General features: G+C 47.6%; 2 protein-coding genes across 16 annotated transcripts in view; one reads left to right on the top strand and one right to left on the bottom strand.

Annotated features, from left to right (window-relative positions):
- Positions 1-1280, bottom strand: part of Cpsf6 (cleavage and polyadenylation specificity factor subunit 6) — a 78865-nt gene extending 77585 nt beyond the window's left edge. For 10 of the 11 annotated variants that reach the window (XM_037421772.2, XM_037421774.2, XM_037421777.2 and 7 more), the window contains exons 1-2: positions 1152-1280; positions 484-567 (exon numbers count right to left, since the gene is read on the bottom strand). In XM_037421772.2, the coding sequence (XP_037277669.1) occupies positions 484-567; positions 1152-1211 (144 nt within the window). In that variant the 5' untranslated portion in view covers positions 1212-1280. The remainder of the gene's footprint in view (positions 1-483; positions 568-1151) is intronic. The other variant, XM_075887078.1, reaches the window with a different exon arrangement.
- On the top strand, positions 293-20070 carry LOC119169667 (uncharacterized). Of its 5 annotated transcripts, none has more exons than XM_075887084.1 (6): positions 293-459; positions 14266-14706; positions 18375-18641; positions 18712-18926; positions 19463-19498; positions 19610-20070. In XM_075887084.1, the coding sequence occupies exons 2-5, from the start codon at positions 14512-14514 to the stop codon at positions 19467-19469; spliced, it is 684 nt and encodes a 227-aa protein (XP_075743199.1). In that variant the 5' UTR covers positions 293-459; positions 14266-14511; the 3' UTR covers positions 19470-19498; positions 19610-20070. The 5 variants fall into 5 exon arrangements, with proteins under 5 accessions (XP_075743199.1, XP_075743200.1, XP_075743198.1 ...); XM_075887085.1 differs by lacking the exon at positions 293-459 and adding an exon at positions 1533-1665 and having other exon boundaries at positions 19613-20070; XM_075887083.1 differs by lacking the exon at positions 293-459 and adding an exon at positions 1533-1665.
- The last annotated feature ends 1815 nt before the right edge of the window (positions 20071-21885 follow it).

Raw genomic sequence — 21885 nt, 5'->3', positions numbered from 1 at the left:
AATTTAAAAAAGAATCCGTTTGTGGCAGATGGTCTTGGCACACTTTGAAAACGCCTCACACTCCTACGAATGCGTGCGTGTAAAATGCGGCGTATTCGACCTAATTTCAAGTTCATGCACCAGTAACGGATGCGGCATTTCCGTTTTGCACGGCAAAATTAAACGAAGGTGGCGTGCTGTGGGGCTGGTAAGTTTCCTGCCACACTGAACCATAACTTTTATCTATCGCACCAGGCGCACGCGTTCTCAAGTACTGCGGCACTTGAGAAATAGCTAAATCACGCTTATCGCGCAGCCATGTAAGCAAAATTCTCGCCGTACACGTCTACTGCCGTCTGATAGAACGAGGTCGGAACAAGAGAAAGGAGCTTTCTTTTCACTTTTCGTTCGTTTGTTGGCGCGGGATGAGTTCGCCCTAGCACGACGCGGCAGGTGCGCGGCAACACGGGCCGGCAAACGGCGAGACATCGCCAGTTTATTTACCTCATCGGCGTTTCCATCGCTGGAAGGAGCAGCAATAACATCGTCGTACAGATCCACGTTGGAATCGTGTTCATTGTAACCCTCCTACAGAAATTCAAACGGGAGAGAGAAAGATGAGCGTTCCGTTAGCAACGTCCCCGAAAAATCGCCGGTGCTGAAAAAACGCACAGCACCACTTTGCCGGAGAAAAACACAGCTGGGAGAGTTGCGAACAGCAAACAACTCGATTAAACAACAAAGAAAGCAGCCGTACCTAGCGGCTGCTTTCTCACTTCCTAACCAATACCGGCAAATACTAAAACGTGACCAGCCTGTGGAAACGCGGGCACCATCTTTGAAAACCATGCCGCTAACGCATCCGAAGATACTTTCGCTAAACAAACAAAACTTACTCGCACTTTGCGCAGCGCATGACTACGACTTAAACACCGAATCGATATCTCTAAAACGCAAACAACGAGTACAAGTTCAGTACCACATTTATGCGTTATTTTGCTCAACTCCCTACGTCCGGCGAAAAACAATGGGGTGGCTTCAAATCTATACACGGGTTGCTGCTTCGTAGCAGAGAATAGTGTCGCAAAAACGTCAAATCACGTTGTGACTAGAAATGCAACAGGATTGTAAGCATCTCCCACTGACTGGATAAGATATAATAAGGTGCTTGCCTGGTTGAAGTCTTGCTCTAGGTCGTCGGCGTAGAGATCAATATCCACGCCGTCCGCCATTTTCTCGGCCTTCCCGACAAATTGCGCCGGATACCAGTGGTGGTAACTTTTGGGGGGCCTAAGTCGCCAGAACGCTTCCTAAAAGTCGTCAATTTCAGCCAAAAGTCGCTAAGTGATGATGATGATGACGTTTTTCCTGAGTTTTTAGTTTTCGACTGGATAAAGCACGTTAAGGGATTATTTTTAAACAATGATTTAAATAAATTTCTGCTGTGGTGAATAAAGTGAACAGTCAAAATAAAATAATCATTTCTAGTGTCGGACTGCGCTGTTCAGTTTTGGTCTGGACAAGCAACTCTGGGTCTGCCGGGAGACGTGGATTGCGCGGAATAAACTTCTAGGTCTGAACCACAGATCGGAACATGGAGGAAGGAAAGACAGGAGGGAGCGTTGCGCAACTCGATTGAAGCCCACCAAGTCGGCCCAACAAGTGACCAAAACGTCAGCGCTCGCGGTAGGTTTTAGTTCTCTCGGCGCTGTTCCGTCTTTGAAACACCTCCGTGAGCCGGCCAGTCTGCGCCGAACCTAGAGTGTACTAGAATGGGGGAGTGGGTCCACTGAAGGCTCCACGCTGAGGCGTTTTTTTCGGAAAATCCAGGTGGCGCTACCATCGCCTTCACCTGAAGACTTAGCCGTGGTTGCCATGGTTACAAGTCCCCTTTGCCACGCGGTTCGCGACGGGTGGGTAGTCTGATAGTTCGCGCGGTTCGCGTGCTGCTCGCGCGTCTGGCGCAGTCTCGCAGCGTTGTTGCTTCGTTCGTGCGTGCGTGGCCGTGAACGGCGTCGCACCGTGCTTCCGCGCCAGTTCAACAAAATCTAAATGTTTATATTGCGAAACGCCCTGCTCGTATAGGTAGTCACGCACGCAAGTACCGTGATTTCCACGGTAATTGTTTACAATCAAGAGCGTAAGTTGAATTTGGCTTTTGCGAAAACGTACGCATCGAAAGTGTAATATGAGCATTAACTGCGATGCTTTTAAAAATGTCAATATAACTGGGATATATAAGTAAGTTTGCGTTTGGTGCAAATTTAGACTCACGGCAGCAAATTGAATATGATGCAAGACTAAAGTTACCAGCTGTTATCACGAGAATTAAAGCTAAAGTATGCGAACCCTTCTGCAAATTTGCAGCTATTCGTTAGGGACGCGTGATATTATTGAAAAACTGAACCAGTCCTGTTGCGATTACGTGAGGGTGTTGGCAAAGGAAGTTTAGTCACATCGGACGGCAACTGTGCTATTCGTAGGAAATGACTTATAGGGCGGACGCACGTCCGTCGCGGTGGTTTTATGATGAGTTTTTGTTCGGCATCTAGTGCTGGTATACGTTGTAGGTATTAATGAAATATGTTATATTTTACCTTTTCTCTTCGTGCCTGCGGTACGTGTCCATGCAAACATTTGTTCGAAACATGAACGTGTTTTCACCTATAGATAGGAAGTCTGAAAGACACCAATAAAGAAGTGATATGCGCAAAATATTTTATTTTAAATTGACTGCGCAAGCTTTTCGCATAAATATAAAAAACAAAATAAATATCATCGAAAGACTTCGACACCGTCGCTCAAGGAACGTCAGGCTCTATGTTGTCCTGCTAAGCTTTAAGTGTTTTGCTCTCGCTCGTTTCGAAGCGTTTTCCCTGTTCATTCCCTTCACTAAGAAGTGAAGGCGAGTGAGCACGTAGAACGAAACGAGCTTTGTGCTCACTGCATCTTTGTGGTCTGGACAGCCGACCGCTTTCGAGTTCAGAAAATTAGTTTTCACCAATGAAAGGATGTCAGAGATGCTATCTGTGTGCAACATGGAAACACTGAAACATTCAGTAAACAAGTTTTCAAGTGAGGCAATGAAATCATACAGCTGTCGTGAGGGGTACAGAAGTCCACCCCAGTCGCATTGCTCCGTGAATTGCGAAGGGAGCTGTTCAGCAACCGCGACAGCTTTCTCAAACAGAAGCACTTCTTTGCATTGTACGCATGCCAACTTCAATACACACTTTCTGGCCACGTACCCTGCTGTGTAGTAAATGAGTCTCGAGTCACTCTTCTCCAAAGTCACATCGATGTGGTCAGCAAACTTTTCTGGCATCGTGGCAATCGTGCTTTCGACCTCGCCAAGTTTTCCCTGTGATATAAGATCATCAATTTTTTTGTGCGTGACCTTTAGACCCTGTCTGTCATGCACAGTGACAAGAGCGTTTATCATGTCAGGGTTTGCGTTTGCGCTGTCCACACTGTGCGCCAAGTTATAAAAGGACAAGCAGTTGACGGTTATTAGAAACTCATCCGGAGAGGGGTGCGCGTTGCAGCCACTTGACTGGCGAACGATGCCGAAGAAATGTTCCACGGGATCGGTGCTAAGTCGAGATGTCATGAGATATTTGAATCCAACGCTCTCTGTCAGGTACTTCAGCAATGAAAGGGTATTTGCTATAGTGACCCTAAAACCTATGGCAGTGGACTCGCTGAGAAAGTGCCGCTTGTTGTCACTGAATGATTCCCAGTCATTCAGGAAGTCCAGAAAATTGGACAGGAATGCCACGTCTGTAGAAGCTGGTCTCAGCGCTTCGGCCCGAAACCTGGAAGTCATCACGGTGATCAGTCGTTGGATCTTCCTGCAAAATAAACAAAAAGAATGTATGTCAGAAGAGCGCTCATCATGCGTTTGAGATGTTTACGATTACACTTAATTCATTTGGAACGTAGGCGCAACTCACGAGAAGAACAGCTGAGTTGCCTCGATGCTGCCACACCTTCTCTCGATGTCCTCCTTGTAGAAGGCCAGGCCCCGTAGGACATATGGACCGAATAGTTGGAAGGCGAAAGGGGTTCTCATCTTCTCAAATGAGTTTGGTTCCAGATGCGTCTCGGTCAAATTGGGCATAACTTTCAGTGTCCTAACACTTCTGTCTAGAAGGTACGCCTCCCGAACCGGATGCACAGACACCTAGAAATATAGGTTGAGGTAATGCAATGTATGCAAAAAACACAATCTTTGTAAAATGTCAACCATGAATCTATACGTACCAATCCGTCTGGTGTTGCAAAGCCTTTCTGGAGAAGACCATTCCTGAGGCATTTTAGCAGATGCGGGAAATCGGAGATAAAGTGCAATTTCCTCATCTCGTCGACAGGATGCTGTATGGCGCCATTTATTTTCTTCGATGACGCCGACACCCCCGCTAGCTTCCACATTTTTCGATTCCAGGGGGCTCCGTCACAAGTGATGTGGTCGACGAACAAGCCCGCCTGTTCCACGAGGATGGTAGCTTCCATGAGAATTTTCAATAAAATGTCTCCTCTCACATTTCCTTTTGTCGCAAAAACGCCCACAATTTGGCTCCATTTTCCAGCGAAAGGCACAAACATGATGACCATGCCGTGATCACATTGCTGGTACTTGTCTTCGGGCTTCGTAAATTCTCCAAGGTCCACGAAGCCTTGAATCTGGCCAGACGCCGTCACATTGAAATGTTCTGACAATTTCATTTCGTCCACCAATAGTCCGCCGTGTCTTTCGAGGTCTGACATGCTCGCGGTTTTTTTCTTTAGAGTGTTCATTACTGCTTGATTAAAACCGAAGGCCGACTCGTATGACCTCAAGTATCTTTTCAAAGTAGTGTTGCTGGGCATCATGAGAATTTCGTTCTTTCTGATGTGCTGATAAAGCCGGGGACTCTTTAGTTTCATGAGTAAACACTCGAGGATCCACTCCTGATTGTAGCGCATGCCCTGCTTGCTGGTTTGTTTGGCAGCTTGAAAGCAAGCGCGAACACTTGCCTGCTGCTTTCGCGGTAGTGACGATATTTTATCCTCTAGTATTTTATCCGCGACATTCGCATTGTTTGCCCTCATCTCTTCGAGACGACCAGCAATGTCCAACAGCCTTGTCGCCATCCGCTTGTTTCTCTGACTCAGGACCCGCAGTTTGGTGGAGACTGAGTTTCTTCGCTCTTTTCGTTTTAGGTAGCTTTTTCTGGTGAGTATTACTTTCCTCACGTACTTGCATGAAATGCATGAAGAACCTGGAAGTATACGAGAAAAAAATTATGAAGAGCTTCCAGTTTTTTACCATGCATGTTTGAAACGCAATTTATGCACTTTCACTTTCTGTAGGCAAACTATTCTTTCGTAAATGTTAATGAGTACTACAAAAATTAGGGGCCACACAAATGTTCTAGCATTAAACAGGTTACTGATTGATTAATTGTACAATTACAAGTGACGTCTCAATAAACGTTTGCCGCACTCACCTTGTTGTTTAACCGCTCCTTTGCACGTGACACTGAAGACAAGGCCGTCGGAATGAGAGATTTGCGGCTCCAGTTTCTTCGTAAGAACGTCATAGGTGAAGTCCTTCGCCCTACCTGCTCCTCTGCAAGGGTGAAGAGATTCTGCGCAGTCCAGGACTTGTTTGGCATCTTCAAGGTTATAGGCGACCTTTTCGGAGATCAGCGTCTTCCGAACATATGTCCGACAAATCACTTCACTCCGGTCGGTACCGTAATTCATGAGCACAGTCTTTTCGATGCTTACGAGTTCACGACTTAGGGAGGCCGAAACATAAGCAATTCCGTCATAATGACGAAACTTGTGCATTGCCCAGTGGTCGTTTGGCCGGACAACGTCTTCAAGTTCAAATGCGTTGTCGCTTTGCCTCGCACTTTCGCAATCTTCAAATCTCAGTTGCGGCTCAACTGATTGCAGCGCAGTTCTTTTTGACGGCTGGTCTTCACAGGTTGGTGGTGAAGCCGCTCTCTTCTTCGTTGACTGCTCCGGTGTGGGCTGCTCGTCAGGACACTTCAGGAGATGAGGTATAATTATGGGTACAGCATCACTGCGAAGTTCCGGCTTTCCCCGCTCTATATATACTTCTCGGCCTTCGATAATATGTACATATTGCCTTAGTATGTATTTTTGCTCGAAGTGCAGCTCGCAAATGGCATCGGTGACTTGCAAGGGCCGATCAGCGCGGTTGAGATTCTGGTCCCATAGCCGGCGTCTTTCTTCGTCTTGAGGTACTCCAAAGAGTGAGAGCTTGGGCTGGTTTTTAACTCTGCTGTATCCGGTTTGGCAGCCTACGACACAACAGTAATTTCTACGCCTAGACGTGCTCATCCTCTAATCTTTTGAAGCAGCTTGGAACGCTCCGTTATGCAACCAGCAGACACATATCTGCGCACGCAAACGTGCCGTCTGCCGCGTATTCTTTGTCCAGACGGCTTTGCTCAAAGGGAAATACAAACCTACGCGTTCACGAAAAAAAGCATACATTTTATTTCATGTCACTTGTTTTTGTCTCTAATAATGTGTAAAAAAAGAACCAGGAGACAAATTGTGAAAACAGCGCACGAACGACGGTGCATCGAACAGACGACGGCGCGTCGAGCAGACGACAACATCGAGCGCTCAGCGTCCCCGCCAGCGCGTCGTGCGGCCCGAACCGCCGCACGACTCGCACGCTCCCGCCGAAACTGACGTCACTTCAGGAGAAGGCTACTGCAGCGCCACCAAATTTTCCGCCGTTTTTGCTTCACCCGCACCGCTTGCCGCCGGCCACAGTGGACCCACTCCCCCATTCTAGTACACTCTAGCCGAACCAGTTCATTTCGATTAAAAGCTACCGGGCGCCGTATTTCGAGGTATCGGCAAGTCTCGTTTATTGCGTGATCTCACGGCAAAAGGGCCGACTTTGTTGGCTTCAAAACGGGTTGGCTTGCCAAGGCTGGGTGCATGACGTCATGCTCCCTCCTGTTATTTCCTTCCCCCATGATCTAGCCACCATACCCATGGGTCGGAACCCAGCGCAGCACTCTGCCGGAAATTAAGTTTTCTCTCTCTCTCTCTCCGCGAAGCAGGGGAACGCGTGGTGTGCATAAATTTTGTGCATGCACGCCACGCACGCTTTTTCTGCCTCATGAAGGTACTGCAATTCCACCAAAGAGCCCATACTTCGTCAATTAGCTTTCAACAATAACCTACTGCGTGCACAGCTGCTATCTAACGTTTGATGTAATATGTTACTACAATGCTAGGAACGAGTGAAACCTAAAATTATTTTATTGGACACATTGCACTCAAGAAGATCGTTTGACCAAGTATCGTCTCGTAGGGAAGAAGCATGAAGAACAAGCAAATTGAAACAGTGCCGGCCAAGATGACAAGATTTAAAACATCTGAAATGTTTTAAATATTTTCATTTTGGCCGGCGCTCTTTCATTTCGATCGTTCTTCACATTTCACTCAAGTCACTAAAGTCTATATGTCAAGCAATAGTTCCACCTCACCAGTCCACACCTCCTCGTCTGCAGACTCTCCACTGCTTTGCGCACGTGCACTACTTCTTGGCGCGAACGCTGAGGAGTACGCTTGCATGGTTCCAACTTTTCTTGTCACTGTGTCAGGCAGGTCATAGGTGTGGCAGCACTTTCCAAGACGGCGAAGTCCGCTACGAACACTTAAGACCGCATTTGTGCTGGCAGTGCTGAGAGAATTTCTGAGTTTTGTCTTAACCACGCTTAGTTGGCTAAAAACTCTTTCCACTTCTGCGTTTGAGTGCGGCAAGGAGAGCACATCAACTGCGAGCTGCGCGACCTCGTGAAACGGGTTCGAGCCAGCTGCATCACGGTACGCAGTGGCCTCGGACCAAAATGCAATGGTGTCGGTGGTGTTGGCCCAGCCCACCAGGGTCAGCTTCTTCCACTGCGCGTTCACGAGATCTATCTCGTTTGGTTGAACACCGAAATGTTCCGCCAGCTCCGTGATAGGCTCCTTGAGTACTCGCAAGCATGCTCCCACAGACAGCCGTGCCATGCCCTGCAATATCTTGAAGTTCGATGGCAGACGTTGCCGGAGCTCATTTGACAGCTTTACTGTGAAATTAACGCATCGCTGGCGCACAAAGTCAACTTCAGGACCAGCTGGTAGCGTGCTCGCCAGTTTCTCGAACTCGTATCCCAGGTATGGCTTGGGGTCCAGGTGACCATCGATAGGCTGGCGCAGCGGATCTATCTTCGCCGTTGGAATGAGCACTTTGCTGCAAACCATCTTAATTAGGAGCGTGAGGTCTTCAAGAAGCTTTGCGGGATCCGCGTCGTTCCTCTCGTAGGCCTTGTTTGTACGCTGAACTTCTCGTAGCATTGGTCGAAGGTAGAGTAGATAAAGCTTATTCAGCGGATCAGAGTACATCTGATACAGGAGCTCTGCGGTGTAGCATCCTTCCGTTGATCTGGCTTGTTCGAAATGTTTCAGCAACATGTCCCATTGATCGAGGACTCTGACGACCGCTGGCTCCAACGATATCCATCTGGTATCGCACACCCTTGGAATTGATAGTGGTTCTTCCCCATCGCAGAGGCTACGGTAAAGTTGACTGTACGCGGCTTTACGCTTTGAAGAATGGGAAAACCACATGTGGGTTTCGCGCACCAAGAAGTCCACATTCCTGGGAAGCGTTCCCTGAACAGCGTGGGAAAGTGCGAGTTGCAAAGAATGGCAAATACACCTTACCATTATCAAGTTCGGGAGTTGCCACTCACGCTTAATTGTCTCGAAAATACCGTTGTTGACACCCGTATTCACCGAGGCGTTGTCAACTCCAATGCCGAGGAGACGCTTCTTGTCAAGTCCCATACGCGTGAGGAGGTTTTCCAATGCCCTGACGATTGTCACAGCTGTGCCATCGTCCAATTCGATAAGCGCAAGAAACGTCGTCACAATGCTCTTCCGAGCAGCACTGAAGTATCGCACCACCACACCCAGTAACTTAGTGATCGAAATATCTGTACCCTCGTCGATTATCAGGCTGTATTTTGAGTCACCGATGTCAGCCACCAAGAGATCCACGAAATGCGGAGATAACACATTCACTATGATCTTCGTGCATTTGCGCCGGTGCATGCGCATGCCTGCTGCACTTTTGCTGTCCATGAACTGTTTCTTGCAGAGTTCTGTCAGGTGGTCAGCGGTGAGGAATGCAGTGTGCTCGCATATAAACAGACAAAGAGCTGCTTCACTTCTGCCGCAGGAAGACTCAGTTGCGGCTGAATACTGCAGTTTCTTCTGCCGAGAAGAACTGGAGTATGGTTCAGATGACTTCTTGTGCTTGGTGGTGGCGGCATGCTTCTTGATATCGCACAGCTTCGCGTAGAATTCGCTCATGCAGTAGGCGCATGATGCTTTTGTTCTTTCGCTCTCCACAGGACGTAGCCAGCCTTTAAACTCGGGCAGTGATTCCCAACTTTTTCGATAATGCTGCTCATACTTTGGAGGCATGATTAAGCTAGAGCGAGCGAGTCGGCACGCTACACCTAGTCCTTGAGTGTACTGGAAATAGAGATGTGTCGCTCAGGAGTGAACGAAATCTTTTGAGCGGCTGTTTTTTCTACAGAACGAGTGATCTGCGGCTCAGTGAGCCATGGTGAAGCAACGCTACCACGTGTTGTAGGTTGAACCGGTTGAACCACTTCGTTTGAGTTCGTGTTCTCTGAAGGGGTACGCTGGGTAGACCCCCGCAGAATCGGCCATGAACATGCCCGGATTTCAGAACCCGAGGAGCGAGAGGGATGGTGTGAGAGATAGGCTTGCCGATGCTCGCGGAAGCACGTGGCGCACAAGTGCGCATTCAGAACTTTTAGCATGGGTATGGTGGCTAGCCACCATAGCATGGGTGTGCATTAGCGAGGGGGGGGGGGGAGACATCCAGGCTCCAGCAGTGACGAGCGCAGGCATCGTTTCTTTCGAGCTGCCTGCATAGACAAGGTATTCGAAATTCCAGGAGGAAGGGGCAAAGGCCAGCTTTCCTGTAGCTTCCTCTCCATCCTTGTATTTTCAACGAAGCGAAAAAAAGCGCTTGGTCCGTCTCTTTCACTGTCCGGTGTTCCGCGCAGTTTTTTTTTTTCGCTTCGTCGATCATGTACCAACCAGCCCAAAACAGCCAGGTGGCCACATTGCACGCACGCTAAAGATCGCAGCGGCTCAAGAAGCTCGATCCTGTGTGCCCTGGCCTCATTTTTGAAGCTCGTTCCGAGCATTCCCCAGTTCTCATTAGTTTCCTAATATTCTATGTCTGTTTTAAAGGACCCCTGACACAAAATTTGGAAGCTTGGTGTGCTTGCGACGTTTGAGACTCTTGCATGCACTTCTTAACGATTATTAGGGGTGAGTGCTGCCTGTAAAATATTTCAACTTGGTTTTAAAGCGAAGGTGTGTGCTCATCCGAGTATTCCGGTAAAATCGACATTTTTTGTGGTTTTACGTAGACAAAGGCTCCCCTTGCGTGGTTGCAGAGGTCAAGCAAGTATTGTGGGCATCGGAGATTCCGAGAACGTTTTCGGGGTGAGTACAATTCGCCGACTGGCTCCCGGCGAGGACTATTGTTCGTCACCCCTCTCGCTCTGTTGTCGGGCTGCTCTAAGGTGGTTTTCGCTGCTTACGCCAGGAATGCTCTTCTTTTTCCTGAGGGGAACACGCTCAACGCACCCACATCGTTCTATTCTTCCCCACTCTCGGGTCACCCTATTTGGAAACCGCACGTTCAGCGTCACCGAAGCTTGAGCGCATGTAGTCTCAGGCACTGCCCCGCTGTGCGGCGCTAGTTTCTTATGGTATCTAGGCGGGCGTTTTGAACTGAAACAAAATCGTCCTCAATTAACGATGCTAGCATCAATTATACGATGCGTTAGAACATTTACGATTGAATTTTGGCATTACTAGACGCAAAGCTACGGATTACTGTAAAAAAATGTCGAAAACAAAACTTTTCCTGTCAGTAGTCCTTTAAACATTCAATTTCAACTTTTCAAAGTCTCCAAAAAAGTCGCTAAGACTCCAAAGTGATAAAATTGTCGCTAGCACGACTGAAAAGGCGCTAAATTTAGCGACTTTCTCGCTAAGTTACCACCACTGCGGCGGATACGGCGGATCACTGAAGATCGTGGCGCCACTCTCATTTGTGTGATTGTTCGGTGAAATACGAGAACGCTTAAAAGAATGTCATTGTGGCTACTGTGAAGGTTTTTCTTTTACTAAGCAATATTTAAGAGCCTCCAAACAAAGCAGTTAATATCTGCTTTGCTCCTCAAAGGCATATTTCAACACTTTGTCTTCCAGTTGGTTGCAGGCGTGAAACTATGGTTCTGCGACCATGGAGTTCGCGTGTAAAGTTTAAATCCGCGTTTAAATCTGTTTAAACAACAGAAATTGCTGATCATTGATGATGTGGATGATACCTCATGTGAATGGCGCTTACCCACAAATGTAAATAGGCCAAAATGCCAAAAACCGTGTGGAAACTAAAACCAATCTATAAAATTACTTTCGAGAAAAAACTTAGAAAAAATAAAAATGCTTACTGAGCAAGAGGCCAGACCATCTCTGTTTCCTGAAAGAAATAACGACGAATTATAAACTGGGTATCGGATAAACTGTTCTGTAAAAAAACGCACACGGTAATATTTTTGCTGCTTTGATCATGTAGTCAAATACAGAGCGTACATATTCCTATGGCAGTAACCTAATGAAGTGCTGCTACAATTACTGTAACATTTACTACTATTCCTAATTTCTAAACTGGGGCTTATAGGAATATTTTTCTCTAATAATAATAGCTACGACAGAAAAAGAATAATGATCAATTCTTTTAATTTCGTCGCAAAAGATGCGCCACGTGTGCACCACGGTGAGACTGACAAAGTTGCCGAAAGTGTGTCGCTAGCACGGAGGAGGTCGCGAGCAAGGGTCGCGAGTTGCAGTCTTCCCGTGACGTCAGCCTTCTGTTGGCACGTCACCGTGAAGCCGCCCCCTCTATATCGAAACCACAAGTGCCCCTTTGTGGCAGCGGTATTAGATATATGGTTAGTGCATTCACGTGCACCACACTATTCATCTCTGGCTTTTCAGCACCAGTGTCTTTATTTAGAGCAATATTCTTAATATACTCCAAATTCAAGTCAGTGTTCCTTTAACTTCATTAGATTACCCCATGTCGTCAGTAAAATTCACAAATTCAAGGTTGACACCGCCTCTCTTACACTTAAGCCAAGCACTAGAACATTTATTTTTATTCTGTCGTCGCTATTCTCAGCAGACAAAAAGATTAATAAAGCCCTATTTCACAACTTAGGATGGGTGGGAAATTTTTGTCACTTGGCGGCACTTACTACCACAAGGGTGGTTGTTCTACTGTGTTCGAACACACCAAAGCAAGAAAAAGGTTACCGTGTTAGTCTATCTTTATTTATTTATATTTTTGGTTTGTAATTCACCCTTATTTCCATACCAGGAAGCTTTACATGGTCTGACCGCTTGCTCAGTAAGCATTTTCGGTTATTCGAAGTTTTATTTTTAAACTAATTTCCCAGTTTGGTTTTAGTTTCACAGACCATTATTAAGCATCCAGCCTCCCGGTTCTTAGCCCATAACCCTCTGTGGGTGAGCGCCATCCATACGAGGTCATCGTCATCATGAAAACTCCAATCCCAAATGCTCCTCGACTTGAATTTCACCCTTCACTTGACATAGTTTAGCACTGCTCCACCACTCGGCTAAAAATGACGCTGCGCTACTCAAGAATCGTAGCAGACTATGACTGATATGCAGTGACTTGGCGTGCCTGGAGGTGGCGCTCCCATCGGTTTTTTCAAGTGAAGCCAGGGCGTCGAGGGAAGGGAGGTTTTAGAATACGGGGGTAAGCGTATGAAATCCAAACACACGCGTAGCTGTGTCTTCCGGTGACGAACACAACTGCACGGCCACTTTAATGCCGAACATTCGTCAAACATTTGCAAAATGATCGCGTGCGCGCGCTATACATAACGACGTCATCTGAACGGATTCCGTTCCTTCTTCGCATGCACTTTGCATCCGATATGAGAGGTGCCTATTGCGACCCATGCGCATGGTGTGGCTATATCCGTAGTCACGCACAATTAGAGAGCAATTGGCCTAGGTACAAAATTAGTGAAGCGTGCACGCTTTGTTGTACGCCCATGATCATTATCGCATCTCTGATTGAGCAGGTGTAATCTGTAACGCACCGCTACCGAGCGGAAAGAACGGTGCAGAAATTACAGAGTTTGACGCAAGTGCGTTCGCACTGTATGCATGTTATTTTGTTTCTTCACTTTTTGTTAATTAGTATTGAAAGAAATTCACGTGAGGTGCTATGCCGGAGGGGTGGGCATGGATTTAGGGTGAAGGTGGTATATCAATCTCTTGGCACGCCTTATCTTACAGTTTGCCATATTTTACCTCCACACCAGTGCGTGAGAGCACATGCTCGTAATAATGGCCTCAGTGATCGCCAAGCTGTTGGGGTTAAGTGATAACCGAATTAATTAATTAACTGGTTGTTAACGTCGACTGTATACTTAAGCACCATCCACTGGTATTGACCTAAGTAGCTCTAACCAGGGCTACGATATAACTCGCCAGCAGAAGTGCAACATAACTGCTAACTGCATGCTTCTTGTGTTAGCCATGCCCGTGTTGCAGTTAACATCGTTTCGCAACTAAAAATAACTGGTTGTGTAAAAGATATTCGACTGTTTAAAATATGTCTGGTCTTACGACATTTGTACATGCCTTACATTTTATTTTGTAATGTTTTGTTCAGTAAAAAAAATTACACCGCAGTCACCTTCCGGACTCAGCCCGCTCCGCATAACATCGATTCCCATGGTTCATGGGATCTGCCATTTTTTTTCTTTTCCAATTCCATTTTTCCTAACCAAATGTATGACCAAGTAATGTAGCCAATTATCAGTAAAGGAATTCATTGACAATTGATTCAGTAACTTTTTCCGACCAGTCTGGTGGGTTCATGGCCCACCAGACTGCAGGGCAGTTGCGGCGGGTTACTCAGGAACGAACGAATCAACTAAGAAACGTTTCATAGGACACTGTTCCTTCCATTAGTGCTCAAACATTTTCAGACTATACATTCCGCGTGACTCTCGGCTGAATCCCTCGAGTTGGTAGGTGCTATTAATCCCAGAAGCATCGTCATCACCAACAGCCAACTCCTTTTTTTTCTTTTTTCATGTTGGTCAGGCTACGCCGCGCATGGAGCGCAGGCGATCCGATCCAAAGGGTATTACAGCCGTATCGCCATCCCACAGCTCGGGCCACGAGCTCACGCACCTCCGCGAGCCGTGAAACGGCTCGAGATTGCCAGCTCAGAAGACCTGGGACCAGCGAGGTAGCCGGACGTGTCGCCCTGCAGCCAGCACCGCCACCCAGGTCCGTGGAGACCCTTCTCTCGGAGTACCACCCAGCGGTTCCCTTACAACCGGCACCATGAGTACCTCGACGACCCAGGTGAACGTGACAACGACGACCATCACGCGGGCCACGTCCAAGGCCGAGCTGGTAGACGAGAACCCGGACCTGGCCGCAGAATGCGTCCAGCAGTTGTGCACCGACGGGAAGCCCGTCGATCCGCAGCCGCTGCCGCATCCTCTGCTCGCTAACTACGAGACCATGCTCACAAAGGTGGGCACTTTTTCGTCTTTTTTTTTAGCGAGACGAGGAGTCAATCTATAGGCCTAACCGGCAGCTACTTCCGATTCAACTATTCGCGACACCAACTAAGCGGTCGCCACCTAACGGCCGCGCCTAGAAACGGCGTTAATAGGTTCGACATTGAAAGGATTGTTACCACGTTGCGCGCGTTGACAAGCGGCCGCATAGTCCCCCCCCCCCCCCCCCTTTTTTTTTTCGCCTTGCCACACGTGCGAACCCAAAAAAAGAAAACGATGTCCAAAGACCATTACAGTGTGCCGCAATGCGTCCATGGCATCGTGATAGAAAGATGGAAACGTATCATTCTATACCTTCTTGATGAATGCGGACGACGCGTGACGGAGAACGGCGCATATTAGAAAGGCGATGCACACTGTTCTAATCAATCGCGATGACTTAATCAATGCGATCACTTAATTACCCTCGGTGAGCACACTATTATTGTGGATTCTTCTTAATATTCGGGCTTCTTCTCTAAGCACGGAGTATAGTTTCAATTATATAAGCGAGCGCTTTAGGTAAATTTGTTGCGTTACGGGTGTGTGTATTCTTCTTGTATGCTTGTTTTCTGTACAGCTCGCAGAGCTACCCATTCTCCAATTAAGCTGCTGTAATCCTATCCCCCAAATATTTTTGATTTCGCATGCACGCACACAAACGCGCGCGTGGCGTGTGTGTATGTATTTTCGTGCGTATACATCCTATATCCGTGCATTCGCGTGCTTAGTGTGCGTGCATATATCTGCTTTGAATATTAACTACTGCCACCAGAACCAAGCGAGTGTTCATACTCGTTAGAAACTTATAACATGCATCGGCGAATGGAAAAAAAAAAGCAGCACTCCTCTTACAATCAAAACTACGATTTGCTTCATCTCAAGAAATACTTGCCCAGCCATAGCTCCGTCCTGTAATCAAGTGAGCGGCATGCGTGTTCAGCTTTTGACGGGACAACTTCGCAGCGTAGTTACCTTGATAACTATCAAGACCTTGCTGGTATAGCAGCAACGCAGTGCAAATGTGCTAGCATCTTTTGGAGGGGCCCGCTAAACATGAGCAGTTGTTGCCTTCAACCTCAGGCTCACAAAAGAGGCCCTTCGACTTGTCTGAGCAATTGTCTGATGCGGTTCGCCGAAGAAGCTCAATGTTTGCGCATAGAGCACAACTATTTCCACCAGTGAAATCCTTCATGCCGATGAGAATGAGGCGGTCCACAACCAGCATCCCCAGCTTCGCCCTCGACAAAACAACGCCATCCGATGGCACAAAAAAAAAAAAATCAGCACAGCGCCAATAAAAAAGTGCCGCGTTGACCTTGTTAAACACAGTCGGGGAGTAATCTTACGAATACCCGTTTCTTAGCCAACACTCGTATACACTGTATTTTGGCGTCGCATGTTAGCTTTTTTTCTTGTCCCGCTAGTAAACCTATACGTACATCCACAGACCACACGAAGACGGCCTTCATGCTGCAAAGGGCTTCCACCCGTAACAAGATGGCTAAGTGGCGTATTTAAAAAGTCGCAGTTTCACCGCAAGGGCGAAGCAATGAATGCGATAGCAACAACTTGAAATGTAAAGTTGAGAAGGGCTAGCACATCGAAACGCGCAGCGCGCTGCTCGCCCACAAATGACGCACGAAAACAGCACACACACACCACAAGAGCGAACTAACAACGTTTACAGCTCGACACTTAACGCGCTGTTTAAACAAAAGCGAGGCACGAAACGTAATCACAGGTACAGATATGAGTACAAACTAACGAGCGCCCCTGTTGTTACTTCACTGAGTTTGAAAATCACTTTTTTCGCAAATGGCGCCTCTTCAGCGAGCGAAGAGATCTTAGGCGCCCGGACTTAAAGCAATCGTTCCTGTCAAAGTTGAAGGCGTGCGAATAGCCCCACCGTAGGATAAGCGCGCGCGCACAAGCATCTAAGCGACTCGCTTGCTGGATTCCGTGCCGACCGGTTGTGCCCTCGCCATCTCCGGCGTCAGCGTAGCTCTGGCTGACTGGGCTTGCCCTACGTCATCTCCTGACGCCGACGACCTTCGATGACAGTGTAGCTCTGACCTACTGGACTTGCTCTACGCCATCTGCTGACGCCCGCAAGAGCTGTTGAGGTGTCGCTCGCTGAAGCAGACAGTTACGGGGCTCTCCTTTCTCTTCCTTTCTCTCTTAAGAACCACTTTTATTTTTTAAGCATCTAAGCTTCCCTCCCCCCCCCCTTCCTACTGACGAGCTGGCCGCCGAGAGCGGGCAGCTTTTTTTTTTCTTGAGTTTTCATATATATATATAGGTGTACATACGGTGCATGACGGCGGTAGTGAGGTCGAATAACCAGCTGAGACTGTTTATATGATTGTTCAATAATAATGCATTCTCATGTGAAACTTCGAGCACTAATTGACGACGCAGAAAGAAGGGAAGCACCCATCGCTAGCGCTCGAGATACGCTTTCGTTTTACCGCGAAAGCTGTTATGAGATCACAAGGGACGATCACTTGCGGAGCTGTAGTTGTCCGCCGCCGGCGCCGGTGGCTGCAACCACTAACGCACAAAACATCAAGAACACAGCGGGATTCTAACTGAGGTCCCAGCCCAGTATTATACCGCGGAGCCACACCGGTGCCTGATACTTCGTTGCAAACCTGCCTTAGGAAGGCTTGATGTCGGTAAAAGAATCGCGTTAGTGTGAGTAATTAGCGTTTTAGAACACCAAAGCTAGGAGCAATCAGGCGTCACACATTATGAGTTGCGTAACTAGTGGGTAATTCAATGCTCCATTTCGTTGCAAAAACGATTACTTATGGCGTAGTGGGCACTCAGCAAGTGTGCTTGTAGCAGTTACCCAAAGAGCGTCTACAGAAAACGCTCTGAATGGCTCGCTGTGATTGGGCTGTGCGTCATGCGCAAGCTTGGCGGGTTTTTTTTCGCAATCGAGTCGTCGATTTGAGCTCGAAGTTTCACATAATTCTACCTGCGTTTTGGTTCAATGCATACGTAACTTCAGTTGAGGTTTGTAATCTCGATGTAACTAAAGGTGAGATGGCACGATTACTGCGCACGATCCTTCCGATGTCTTGTTCGCGATGTCTGCAGAACATCAGCGCCGATGGTAAGTACATCAAGGAGAAAGCACTTCCGTTCCATGCAGACAACCATAGCAACGACTGATTACCTATAGTTTACTTAGGTTGACTGTATGTCGTACGAATCAATCTTTTTTGTCAAGTCTGCTTGGCACTTTGCACTAAATATTCAAACCATTGTCGCCTATACTGCAGTACATTCTATTCCGAAATTTTTCGAATGCATGCATGACAGATCAATGCTCTACATGATCCCGGGGCATTACCATCCTTGCAGATGTTACTCATTGTCGAAAGCTCTATTGGAATATTAGTATTGCGATTCTAGAGCGAGCTATCATGGCACATATATAGATGATACATGTACTGCGGTTCATGTGTTTAATTACAGATCTTTGGAATTCATCGCAAACATGTATATTCGGCGGTACTTCCATAGCGACAGATATCTGGAGTTCATACACGACACGTCCACGATCTTCCTTCTAGACGTAAGCATGGTGCTTCGTTCACGCGCGGACCCTGCTCTCCCCTTGGTATTTCGCAGTTGTCTCCGGAGACAGCTCGCAAGCAGGAGCTCCTTCCGGGCCCACCGACGGAGCGCGTGTTCGACCGCGACGAGTCCGGTTCGGTGACGGTGGACGTGCGTAAGATGCTGGACGAGGAGAACGTGGACAACGACAAGCTCTACCAGCACAAGCTCGAGGGCACCGAAGTGCGCAAGCTCGAGGAGAAGCAGGCCATGAAGGAGGCCTTCCAGGAGGCCAACACATTCGACAACGTGATCCATCAGAAGACCCTGGCCAAGGGACAGGTCAGGAAACGCGCAGCGTCGTCGCGCGCACGGGGCGGAGCTCGCGTGACCTTGGGGCGTTACTACGCAGGTCACCAAGAAGCGCACGCTGGTGGAGACGGCGTCCGCCAAGCGAATCACCACGCGGCGCGAGAACGAGGCGGCAAAGCTGGACCAAGTCGGCTGCACCATCAAGCGCAACATCGAAGAAGCCGGTAACGCTGAGGAGAACGTCGAGAAGTCCGAGAAGCAGCTGGAGAACATCGAGAAGGTCACCTGCAACAGTCAGAGGCCGCCCTGCGGCCAGTGAGTACGTGGCCTCGTGCACGTCTTGCTCTCTATAACTGCTGAAGGCCCCGTTGGAATGAGAAAAGCGATAGACCATTTCATTCTTCTCTTAAGAAGCCTCCCCAACATTAGTGTAGCGCTCCCCTACACGCAAAATGCTTTTTGTATGAAGCAATAATGGCTGTGAACTGCGTAGGCGCGTTCTCGGAAAACATGGCAGCACAGTCTTCCGCCCCAATTATATCAAGTGGACGTCGCACGCTCTTTCGCTCCTTAGTTCCGCGTTGATCCTTTTGTTACCTTTAGATTACTGTCCTTAGCTTTCAACAGCAAAGGATTCGGCACGATTATCGAGAGCCATACTCGAATGATCGATGCTTAGAGAGTGGCGATGGGCGCTTCCGTAATAGACACGCGTTTGTTAGTTGCCTTTTATCTTCTACAGCTGGCCCCACTTGACACGGCGCAATCTACGGCATGATGTTCGGTATTACGCGACGCCTTTGCAATAACTGAATGCTGGACAGACTGCAACGTTCTTCTGTTACTTGCAGGTCGTGAACCTCTGGCACCAGCCGTCAAGTAAATTAGTACGTATACAACATACAACCTTCATCTGCACACTCCACCGAGAGAAAACGTTGCAACGCGTACCCGTTAATATAAAAGAAAATTTCACGATGCTTTGTATGTCCACGCAGCAGCTGGCTGACCGAACAAGATTCGTCTTCCCTGGATCGACCAGAGGCACGGCTGAATCGTTGGCAAAGCGCGCGAGCGAGGTCTTCAACCGGTCGTCGAGCTGTGGCGTCGGCCATTAGGCGTCCCTTAGAAAAATTCGTACCGTCAATAAATGTTTTATTGGGAAAAGTCGATCTTGCGTGCTTGCGCCACATGCTTTCTTCGTAAGATAACCAAAATGTCAGTTTTTAGCTGTCTTTGATGTGTTGCCTTTTTTTCCCTAAATTGCATGTACGTGTAGTTTTTTTTTTGTGACTATGTGGAAGAATAACGCATGTTTTTTTTGTGCTTTTATTTGCGTACGTCAGTTTCTGTATGATACTTGAACGGTAACCGTCTTGGAAGCCTAGTCAAGCTGACAGCTTTTTCTTCCTATGCCCTCTACTTTGTGAAGTGGAAAATAAACTGTTTGATTGATTGATTGATTGATTGATTGATTGATTGATTGATTGATTGATTGATTGATTGGGACTTCGTGATGGTCAAGTGGAAGTCGTTACTCCGCACCAGCTACCGACAATCTGTCAGCCCACCTATAACCAACAGACGCCAGAGAAACATTCTACTGAATGTCAGATCGTTTTAAGCGCCCCATATACTAGATACCAGCATTTCGTCGACCAGTCTTCGATGACCAAATGAAATTTCCTTTAAACGCTAAAGAAACGGTAAAGTGAAAGTTTAATATATTATTGGTCATTGAAATGTTAATGTCTTGCTCCATGAGAACGGCCGAATGTAAAGGTAGGCACCTATTTGCTATAATCCATCTAGGCCTGGCCTTGGATGGAATATATACCACACTGCAATGTTTTAAATTGGTTTAACGCCCCAAAACCACGATTTGATCGTGAGAGACTCTGCAGTGAAGGGCTCAGAAAATTTCGACCATCTGGTGTTCAACATGTATATATCTGAATCGAAGTGCATTGACCTCCATTGAAAATTCGACCCCCGCGGTCGGTATTCGATCCAGCGCTGCGAACTAGAACGTGTCGCTTGGCTATTTGGTTGACGCTGGAGAAAGGTTAGTTGGTTGTTTCCTATAGAGTTCTGGCGCAACCCACCGCGGGGGATCAGCCATGAAACGGACTGTAACTTGTTTTGTAGATAAGAATGAGGGGGGGGGGGACCCCTAAGCTTTGTCTATAAGAGTTGAATGAGATAGCGATATTCTGTTCTTAGTGGGTACTTCAAATCCTTATAACGCATATCTTTCCAAACTTGCTATGCACCGACTACATTACCTGGAGTAGCATGTGCGTCTTTTGCAGGGGGCGATTGACTTCGAACTGCGAATACATTATATTAGGACGACGCAGCCAGTGATGGAACGGGAAATAATAGGTGCAACCTTAAGAGACAAGAAGATAGCAGACCCGTGTACTCAGATTTGGGTGCACGTTAAAGAACCCCAGGTGGTCGAAATTTCCGGAGCCCTCCACTACGGCGTCTCTCATAATCATATGGTGGTTTTGGGACGTTAAACCCCACAAAATCAAAGAAGAGAGCAGAGTGGGTCGGGGAACAAACCGGTGGTAAGGATATCATAGTTGAAAACAAGAAGAAATCTACATGGGCCGAGCACGTAGCACGGAGGTAGGATAACCGCTGGTCACTAAAGATAACTGACTGAATTCTCAGAGAAGCCAAACGCACGAAGGGGAGACCAAGTTATGTGGGCCGATGAGATTAAAAAAATCACAGCATATTCACGGAGTGAACGATGATGAGTGGGGCGAAGCATCCACCTGTCCATGTATCCGTCCGTCCGTGCATGCGTCCGATCACGTTCGAGAATTCAGACGGCGTGCAGGCAACACCGATGAGACGCGAGTCAAAGAAGCCGAGCGCAAGCGTCTTCAACGCACCCGCCACTCTACTCCGTCCATGGCTCACCATCGATTCTCCAGGTACGGCGACTATCCAGGAGACTGAGAGAGGCACTCGTTGGCAAAGCGCGCGCAGCAGCCAATCGGAGAGTAGCTGCACTTCGCAGAGTAGCTAAGGTCCCTAGATAAAACTTTTTTATGTAGGGACCTTAAGAGTAGCCGCAGTGTAGCGCCATCTAGCAAATGAGACGAGAAACGGGCATCCATTTCTTCTGCCTTTTTTTTTTCTTTCTCGTCTCTTCTCTCGGTTACGCGTGACTAGTCACAAGGTTAAACTATAAGAAGCTTCGCACCTAAAATTTCGCAGGTATAACGTGGCAGCAGAAAGCACAAGACATGTCTGA

The sequence above is a fragment of the Rhipicephalus microplus genome, chromosome 2 (genome assembly GCF_043290135.1).
Source record: "Rhipicephalus microplus isolate Deutch F79 chromosome 2, USDA_Rmic, whole genome shotgun sequence".
In the NCBI taxonomy this organism is placed as follows: domain Eukaryota; kingdom Metazoa; phylum Arthropoda; class Arachnida; order Ixodida; family Ixodidae; genus Rhipicephalus; species Rhipicephalus microplus.
This window is presented reverse-complemented; position numbering and strand designations above follow the sequence as displayed.

Bases quoted from the DNA above. Each gene is read 5' to 3' on its own strand.
- LOC119169667 (XM_075887084.1), top strand. From the start codon at position 14,512: ATGAGTACCTCGACGACCCAGGTGAACGTGACAACGACGACCATCACG. The intron at 14,707-18,374 runs GTGGGCACTTTT...GGTATTTCGCAG, and splicing joins ACGAGACCATGCTCACAAAG to TTGTCTCCGGAGACAGCTCG. The intron at 18,642-18,711 runs GTCAGGAAACGC...GTTACTACGCAG, and splicing joins AGACCCTGGCCAAGGGACAG to GTCACCAAGAAGCGCACGCT.